Source organism: Elgaria multicarinata, chromosome 1 (assembly GCF_023053635.1).
Source record: "Elgaria multicarinata webbii isolate HBS135686 ecotype San Diego chromosome 1, rElgMul1.1.pri, whole genome shotgun sequence".
In the NCBI taxonomy this organism is placed as follows: domain Eukaryota; kingdom Metazoa; phylum Chordata; class Lepidosauria; order Squamata; family Anguidae; genus Elgaria; species Elgaria multicarinata.
In genome coordinates, this window is record NC_086171.1 from 25,818,969 (window position 1) to 25,828,371 (window position 9,403).

The 9,403-nt window shown below is 44.5% G+C and overlaps 1 protein-coding gene across 1 annotated transcript in view; it reads right to left on the minus strand.

Moving 5' to 3' along the window:
* Nucleotides 1-8,978, minus strand: part of MKX (mohawk homeobox) — a 67,447-nt gene extending 58,469 nt beyond the window's left edge. Inside the window, exons 1-2 of the mRNA XM_063128340.1 lie at nucleotides 8,794-8,978; nucleotides 712-871 (exon numbers count right to left, since the gene is read on the minus strand). Coding sequence (XP_062984410.1) covers nucleotides 712-871; nucleotides 8,794-8,978 — 345 coding nt within the window. The remainder of the gene's footprint in view (nucleotides 1-711; nucleotides 872-8,793) is intronic.
* Nucleotides 8,979-9,403: the final 425 nt, after the last annotated feature.

The following is a 9,403-nucleotide window of genomic DNA, read 5'->3' on the forward strand; positions in this document are numbered from 1 at the left end:
TGGGAGTTGCAGTCCAACAACAACATCTGCACAGCCACTTCCCCTATCCAAGTTTGGCTGGCTGGAAAATATTTTGGGCAGCAGACTGTAGGGAGATAAGCCACAGGAAGAGGAAGGTTTGATATTCCCCTCCCACAAATGCCTTTTACTGGTTAACTCTCTCTCTCTCTCTCTCTCTCTCTCTCTCTCTCTCTCTCTCTCTCTCTCTCTCTCACACACACACACACACACACACACACACACACACACACACACACCATGCTTTTTTCATGATTGGGATGACCTTGATTTAAAATACATGGATCTGCTGAGATCACATCTACCTTAGCTCTAAGACTCTTAGTTTAGTGGCACAAACAAGCAAGCCAGTCTTCACAGATGAAGAGCTTTTTTACATTAATCGCTGTATCTACTTTTGGTTTCATTGCAAAATTGAGATCCAAGCTCTACCCAAAGAGCTTTTGCACTATATGTCCTCTAGGTGGCACTGTGATATAGAGGAATAATTCAAATACAACAAGCAAGGAACCACCATTTCTTTGGCTTTCAGAAATAATACCCATTTTCCCCTGCTTTAAAAAGAGCCCTGGAAAGTGCTCCTAAAAAACAGAAGCAAAACTGGACGATCATGACATCATCTAAAGAATCACGAGTGCACAATAAATACCTTCCTTGTAGGAAAGCTTCAAGAGAATGAGAGTTCATTCTTACCTGTACCAGAGTCATCTGGGAGCCAAGAGCCAGCAAAATCTTTTCTGTCTTAGTGGGGTACGGATTGTCTCGGTGCTTGTACAACCATTGTTTCAATGGCCGCGCCATGTCCTGCAGGGCCTGCCGCTTGTGTCTCACCTTCCCACTGTTTTGCCGGGTACTGCAAAGTGCCGGGAGAAAGAAGAGATTTATAGCAAGATGGCTTTGTCAGCAATGAACTCTTGACAGCCTCCCATCTCTCAGTACCATAGCAGTGGAAGTCTTCATTTTCAAAGAACTCCGAACCTGAGCTGAGTGCCATGGGAACCGCTCCACAGAATGTAGGCAGTGGATTGATGAAGAGTAACATCATGGCGAGGGTACTATAGGATACACCCCACACTGAAAAGTAGACGCACGCTATATCAATATGGAAAGAAGATGTTTCTTTCATGCTATACAAGCCCTGAAGCTTGCACTGCAGAAAACCATACATTACTATTCATCCTTCCCTCAAGATTAAGGCTGAATTGTACAATGTATAAATTGCACAATGAAACTGAAGTGCTCGAGACCAATTGCGTAACGGGGGGTGGGGTGGGGGTGGGGGGACTCCCACAAAACTTACATAAGGAACTCAAGTTGTACTTTAAATCATGTATTTATTCCCTCTGCCCTTCACTCCCTCAAGTTTCAGAGACTGGATTCTATCTCACCTTTATTTCATTGAAAGTACAATTCCTCTATCTATAAACATGTATATATACACACACAGAGAAGTTATAGGTATGACCCTGCAGACAGAAATAAGAATAAATATATTATATTTACATGAATAGTACATATCCTACGAGGAGGAATACCAATTATACAAATCTGTGTACATACATAATACTTTATGATCTATGAACTGTAAACATGAGTTGCTATTGGCTCTGAGTACCCACCAATTTAAGAATGTTTAATTGATTGTTCATCTGTCTTTTGAACTAATCTATCAGAAATATAGAGATATAGATGTGTGTGTGTGTGTGTACATGACCAAAACATTATTGATACTTTTGGAGATATTGAAAGGTGAAATAAATGCTATTGAACAAAAGCAACCACTCAGTGTTTTGGTATTACTGGTTTTTAAAAGGCCACATTTTTTTATTGCCTACAACATCAACCTAAACACACAAGCACCAAAAGTGCCCTTAATTCTCAACCCCACCCATCAAATCATTAAACTCTGAATCCAACTGAAGTTAGTTGAGACTTTTTGGAAAAAATGGGAACAAGTTAGTTATGACTAATTTAAGTTCCATTGCTTTCAGTGGAACTTTGGCAGGGTCTATACTACTGCTTTAAAACGATTTATAACAGTAGTGACAACTGTTGGGGCCCAGGACACACTCCATATTCAGTTTTCAAACTGCTTTCAAAGTGTAATATCCTGGTTGGTGTAGATCTGGCCTTTGTCTCAGCAACTAATTTGCATTGGATTAGCATGTTTACTCAAAAATAAACCCCACTGTGCTCAATGGGTCTGACTCCAAACTAAGTATGCGTGGAATTTCAGTCCTTGTTGATTAATACGCCCGTTAATGCTTACAGCTCTGATATATTCTTATTACTATACACTGTCACCAGCAACAGTAAGAAGCAACATAAAGAAGAGTCTTGCTAAATCAGACCAGAAGTCCTTCTGGTCCAGACGTTTCTCACCATGGCCAACAGATGTCCAAGGGAGGCCCATGATTGGAGCATGAAGGCAATAGTTCTTTATACAAAGATCTAAAGGAGAGATGGAAAACAATTTTGGGCTGGGGGCTGGCTTGTCATCATCCCCAGGCCAGAGATATCCAGGGCCAAAGGTCCCACCCCATGACCCCAGACCCTGATATCACTGGGTCCTGGCCAAAGCATGGCCTCAGTCAGGAAGCCAGCTTTGCTCCATCTGGGCTTTCCCCAGCTAGGGAAAGCCTGGTGGAGCAAAGCCCACCAAGGCACTGTTTGTTCTTCCTTCATGTTGCCCAGGCACAGGAGGAGTTGAGCAGACTCTGCAATGCCTCAAAGGACCAGCTAAGTGCACAGCAGCATCACTTCTCCTTCACCAACCCTTTATAGAGAAGGAGGAGCGAAGCAACCATGTCGTGCCACAGCCTTCTGAGGGGGAGAGGCTTCAATGAGGAGGAGGAGTCTCACCTAAAGCCCGGGGGGACAAATGGTGGGCCACATTTGGCCCACAGGCTGGAGGTTCCCCATCTCTGATCTAAAGGAATTGCGGAAAAGCCCATTGTAGAAAATGGTGCATCCATCATAAGCATAGCAGAGAGTCTAAATGTGCAAATTATGTATAATCACTTCTCTACCTTTTGCAGTAAAATAGGCTTGTGGGTCACAAATAAGCTTGCCCCACTACCATGGTAGTTTCATTTTCGGAGGGCTCATCTACACCAAGCAGGATATTCCACTATGAAAGTGGTATGAAAGCGGTATATAAAAGGCAGGAGCCACACTACTGCTTTATAGTGGTATTGAAGTGCACTGACAGCTGTTGGGGCCCTTTGACACAGACCATAGACCACTTTCATACCGCGTTCATAGTGTTATATCCTGCTTGGTGTAGATGTGTCATGGGCCCCAACAGCTGTCAGTGCACTTCAGTACCACTATAAAGCAGTAGTGTAGATCCTGCCTTTTATATACCGCTTTCACACCACTTTCATAGTGGAATATCCTGTTTGGTGTAGAAGAGCCCCTAGTCTGCTTTGAAAATCATCACTGCTTTTAAAACTCAGCTAAAAACTTTTCTTTTCCCTATAGCCTTCAAATATTGAGTTTGTTCTGACTCTATACTGTTAGCTTCACCCTACCCGGTGCCTGTTTACACTTCCCTGTGCCTGTTTGCATTCTCCTTCCCTCTTTATTGTTTACTACAACTTATTAGATTGTAAGCCTATGCGGCAGGGTCTTGCTATTTACTGTGTTATCTGTACAGCACCATGTACACTGATGGTGCTATATAAATAAATAAATAATAATAATAATAATAATAATAATAATAATAATAATAATAATAATAACATCAAGAAACATATTATCAGGGGTGAGCGACCTGGTTTTTGTCCACACCGGCCATCAGCACCCAGCATGACCAATGGTCAGGGACTATATGAGTTGTAGCCCATGGCAGTGACCTACCCTTGATTTACACAGTCATTGAAATAACACTGCAAGAAGCAAGCAAATCAGCAAGCAAACCTGAAGGCCGTTGCTCAGGAGCACGAGGGAAAGAACCTGCCATGTCATTAGCTGCAATAATGTGATCTGTCATGTAGTTTTGGAGCCTGTCTACACACGGTCTCTTAGCTTCTTATAAAAAACAGAGACCCCATGGAAACACTGCCTGACCTTGGAAGCAGGTGTTTTTTTTAAAAAAAAACTGGAAGGGGGAAGAAGGTAAAACAGCATTCGCTAACAGAAAACATTTGGTACTTAACTCTTCAGTCACTTCTTACATGTCAGGCTGGCCTACAGATACATGGGGGAATTCTCCAATTCTTTCATGGGCAGTGATGGTGGTGGGGAATCCCTACTCAGGTAGGTCCGGAGTTGGTGTAAAAGAGACCAGCGCAGCTGATGAACTCACACACCGTCCCTTTAACACCACCTTTTTCTCTCTCTTTTTTTTGTGTGTGAACAGAACAGGGATTACCATCAGTGGTGTAAGACTACAGATGTGTAAATCCCATTAGGACTCATGGCAGCTTTGCACAAGAAAGCACATAGTACCAGTGGTGAGGGGAGAAAACAGAACACACAAAGCCTCACATTCATGGGAATCAATCAGACATGATGCACACTTAGCAGCAGGCTGCTGCACACACAGGTCCAGACCCACAGCAGTACAGCCAGATTGCTGGTTATGATGCCAAGCAGAGGGATCTATTTGAGAAGAGGGAGCAGAGAGATGGATTGAGTCCTCCCTTGTAGAGCCCAAGCCCTTCATTGGGGGTTTTCAGCCTTGGCAAGCAGTTACACACACACCGCCCATTTTCAGATGTGGTTGAAACAAGGCATATGTCCCAGAGCATGGTCTGCAGGCAAGTGATGTTGCCACTTTGCTGTAGCTAAGTAGGGCCCTGTATGGTCAATTCTGGATGGGAGACTGCTCTATCATGGTGCAATGTGGAAAAGCAGCATATAAATTATGCTAATGTAACCCAAAACTAAATACCGTGGTAGAAAACCAAGCTATACATGTACTGAATGAAATAAACACCACCAGTGATGCTAACCCCTGTAAGGGAAGTTGACATATTTGCAATATTTTCAGCACTGTTGCTTGAAGGATCTCGCAAAACAGCTTAAGCTGGCTTGCCAAGCTGGCTTCCTATCCATGTACTGCCCAGGGTCAGATCATCTTAGCTTTACCAGTTCAGTTATATAATGTTGAGCCATACCATCTGCTTGCAGACCACTCTCTGGGCTTACATTGTTCACAAATGGTGCCTCTAAATATCCCTGATGGTTGGCACCGGTGGGGGACCAGATCCCAATGCAAACACCAGCTTCAGAAGAGGAATTTTCCTCAGGGCTGAAGCAGCAGAAGAAGGGTCACATTCCCACTCCAGGCCAGCTGAGATTCACATATTTAAAATCCTGTGCATCAAATGTGAAATCCTGTTCATTTTACATCACATGCTGTTTAACACAAACACCCCTGCAAGAATGGCCAAGCAGTTTTGCAGTGAAGACAGCCAGGATCAGTTGTGAGCATTACCTAGATTTTAAAATAAATATGCTAATTAGGAGGCATAGATCCTGCAATCAATCCACCCAAATATTAACTAAAACTTCAAGCAGCCTCTATAGTGCTAGTCTGACCCAGCTCTAGTTTGGGAAACTTCTGTATCACAAGAATTGTTTAAACATGATTGTAAATTACACACACAGAGAGAGAGAGAGAGAGAGAGAGAGAGAGAGAGAGAGGGAGAGAGAGAGTTCCAGATGAAAACTCTGCAACAAATGATCCCTATAGAGATTTCCCCCTGCCATTGGCTAGGTACAAATAATATCAGAACAGACAGAACAAGTCTCTTAAAACAGAATAGCAAGATCCAAGTCCACATTGGTTTTGCATTGAACGGTCGGAACACATGAGTATTCAAACTGCTGTAGCAGAGAGGTTAAGCAATCTGGTGGCTTCTTGATATTTTGGACTCCCATAGTCTCAACCATTGGACATACTGACTGGGGCTAATGAATTTTGTAGTCCTAAACATCTGGAAGTCACCAGATCACCTATGCATGTTATAGCAATTCCTTTGCTTTCCTCTTCTCCAGTGCTCTCAGGCTCACATCTGTTTATGGTCTGCTTGCCATGAGAACACCACCTCACTACACAGGTCAGGAATCTGCACATCAAAACCAGGCCAATCATACATGGAATTAAAATTTGGCCTTGATGGACAATCCAGCGATGATATGCAATTAGTATTTTAGACACATGTAATGGCCGATGAGATATCTATTACCAGATAATAAGTTGCACCTGGAGCTCTTCACTGGGCAAAGGCAAAAAGGGTTCCCTGATAGAATGCTTGTACATTCCTTTACTGAGGGCTCATCTACACCAAGCAGGAAATTCCACTATGAAAGTGGTATATAAAAAGCAGAGGCCACACTACTGCTTTATAGAGGTATTGAAGTGCACTGACAACTGTTGGGGCCCATTGACACATACCATATACTGCTCTCATACCTCTGTATCCTGCTTGCTCTGGCTTCTACCTTTTATATATCGCTTTCATAGTGTAATATCCTGCTTGGTGTAGATGAACCCTCAGAGAAGATCATCCAATGGAAGGTTTTAACAACCTAGCCTCACCTTTTAGGCAGGCCCTAGCTTTTCAGGAATATCCAGTTTAATAAGTATGAAGCCCAATTGTGTGCAGTGGAAGGGGGTCCATTGAATCCAGGGAGATTAATACAGAGGTAAATTTGCACAGAATTGCAGCCATAGTGTCCGAAACAACCACATGCACAAAAACACATACGACTCAATCACATGCAGGAGAGGGGAGTTGTTCACTACACAGAACCAGCACAGGACATTTTGGTGCCTGGGGCAGAAAACACACACACAAGCACTTACATTTTAAGATGGGGCACAGAGGTGGGTACTTTGACTTGGATAAAGAGAGGTTTTGTGGATTGAGACTGTAATACCAATATTTTTCCAGAAGGTGTTGCTCTTAAGCTACATCTGCTACTTGTTTTATTCCCCCCACCACCAATTCTCACCTTTTTTCTAGCCTCTTGGGCTTTTTGCTTTTTAATATTTTATTTGAAATCTAATTCTGCCTGAATCAGCTGGTAATAAAACCTTGATGGAACACAGTCACCATCTTACCAACCTGAAATGCTGCTAGAAGTATGAGCTGATGTTTTCCCCAAATCTTTTGCATTTTGGATATCTCTTTACCATATAATATTTATCCAATTATCCACATATTTGCAGCCTGTTCTTATATATGGTTAGTCTTAAGTCTGCCTCACTTTGTTAAAGTGGAACCAACTTGCAAATGAACGTGTAGAATGTGATTGTCACTGTCAGTACGTTCTGCACTTAATTTCCTTCCGACCTGTTTACAATTCTTCCCCCACCACATGTACTGCATATATACCTGAAACTCTCAATAACACAATGCATCTGATAAAGTGGACTACAGTCCACAAAAGCATATGCCAGTATAAAATTGTTAGTCCTTAGGGTGCCACAAGACTCTTTGTTGTTAGAATTGTTGAGTGGGCAATGAGGCATCCTCCTTCCCCTGGCTTTCTGACTGTTTCTGAACAAAAAGGACAACTGATCATTTGGGGCACATAATTCAATATGTACTATAATGGATTAGTTTTTTAAAAATCCAAAGCACTTTGAATCTCTACGGCTGCTGTAGCAATTAATACAGAATAACCATATCCCATTCTTCAGCAGAAAGGAAATTGTAATAAACATGCAGCTTACACCAAACAACCCTTTTTAGAAATACATTTTTGTCCTACTTAGAGTAGACACATTGAAATGAATGGGACACAAGTTAGACTAATATTGGATATATAACCCAAGAACTATAGAGAACAATTATCTCCTTGTCTCTGGGTGGTTTGTGAACTGCCCAGAGAGCTTCGGCTATTGGGTGGTATAAAAATGTAATAAATAAATAAATAAAGCTGCTGGGATGTCCATTTAAACCAATGAATTCTGTATTAGTCAATTCACTGTTTCTGTCTATTGGTGGTTTATTACATATCTTTTGTTCTGCTTCTCATATGTAATATCAAGTAGTATTTCCTGAAGTTTATCACTATGCTTTCTTTACCTTTGGATTGGGTATGGTAGATTTAATGTTTACCCTTGAATTACTCATAGCCCCTCTCCTATACAGCCCCCAGTCCCATTATATTTAGAGGGGTTTATTCCCAGCTCAGTGTGTATAGGACTGACGCCTTATTCTCTCTGACACTCAGCCCATCCATATACAGCAACAAGCTCAATACGTTTGAAGAAGTGATACAATTATCATAGAGAGGGCAACTGTGGCCAACCAGATATTTCAGCCTACAACTCCCATAACACCTCCACATTGACTAGACTGGCTAGGGCTGATGGGAATTGTAGGCCAAAACATCTGGAGAGCAACAATGATAATATACTGCTCGACAGCAATCTTCTGCAGAATTCTGCACAGTGAAGGAGTTAGTCTCAGTAATCACAAGTGGGATTTACCTCTGAGTAAACATGCATATCCGCTTGGGCTGTAGGGCCACGATCTTAAGGCATAACTGGGAGCAAGTTCAGTTTAGCGAGATTTGCCTCCGATTAACATGGGCCGGGGGGGGGGGGGCAGGCGGGAGAGCTAAAGTAGCCAAGCTGTTCACAAACTGAGCCTTGACAAAGGCGTGTGAATTGGGTTCCCATCAGGACAAGCATTCCAGCACCGCAGTGATAGGAAATGCCTGTTGCTTCTCTCCTCCTCCTCCTCCTCCCTCCCCCACCCCGCATTCCCACGACCCCCAACACCATCCTTCCATCCCTCCGCCTGCTCCTACCCGGTCCTCCTGTGCCGAAGGCTGAGGTTGTCCTTAATGGAGGGGCTGTCCGGAATGAGCACCTCCGGGTGGGGGGAGACGTCCAGGACCCCCCCGTACGGCCGGCTGCCGCTCCTGTCCCGCTCGGCGGCGCTTTCTTCGAAGAGCACTTGGCTGCTCAGTTTATTGAAGACGATGGTGTTCATGGTGGCGGAGGGGGAGCGCGGGCGGGCGGGCGGGCGGGCGGACGAGCTCCTTCAGGCGACAGCAGCCCGGCCGGGGCTCGGGCGAGGCGGATCAGCGGGCAGAGCGGCGCGGCGCTTCCGAAGTGCGGGGGACCGGGCGGGTGCTGCAAAGGAGAAGCATCAGGTTACTCGAGGCAGATCAGCCAGACGCATCGCGGCGGGAGGCAGGCAGGCAGGCAGGCAGCGAGCGGACTTGGCAGGCGGGCGGGCGGGCGGAGCGGCCCGCGGAGACCGTGGCGGCGGCGGCTACTGAACCCGCCCGCTTCGCGTAAGCCCTGGGTAGGCAGCGTGAACTCGCCAACGCGACTTGGCTGAGCCCCCTTCCCCCCCCCCCCCCGAGCCCAGCCGGATTTACACCAACGTCAGGCCTCTTGGAATTCAGTGGA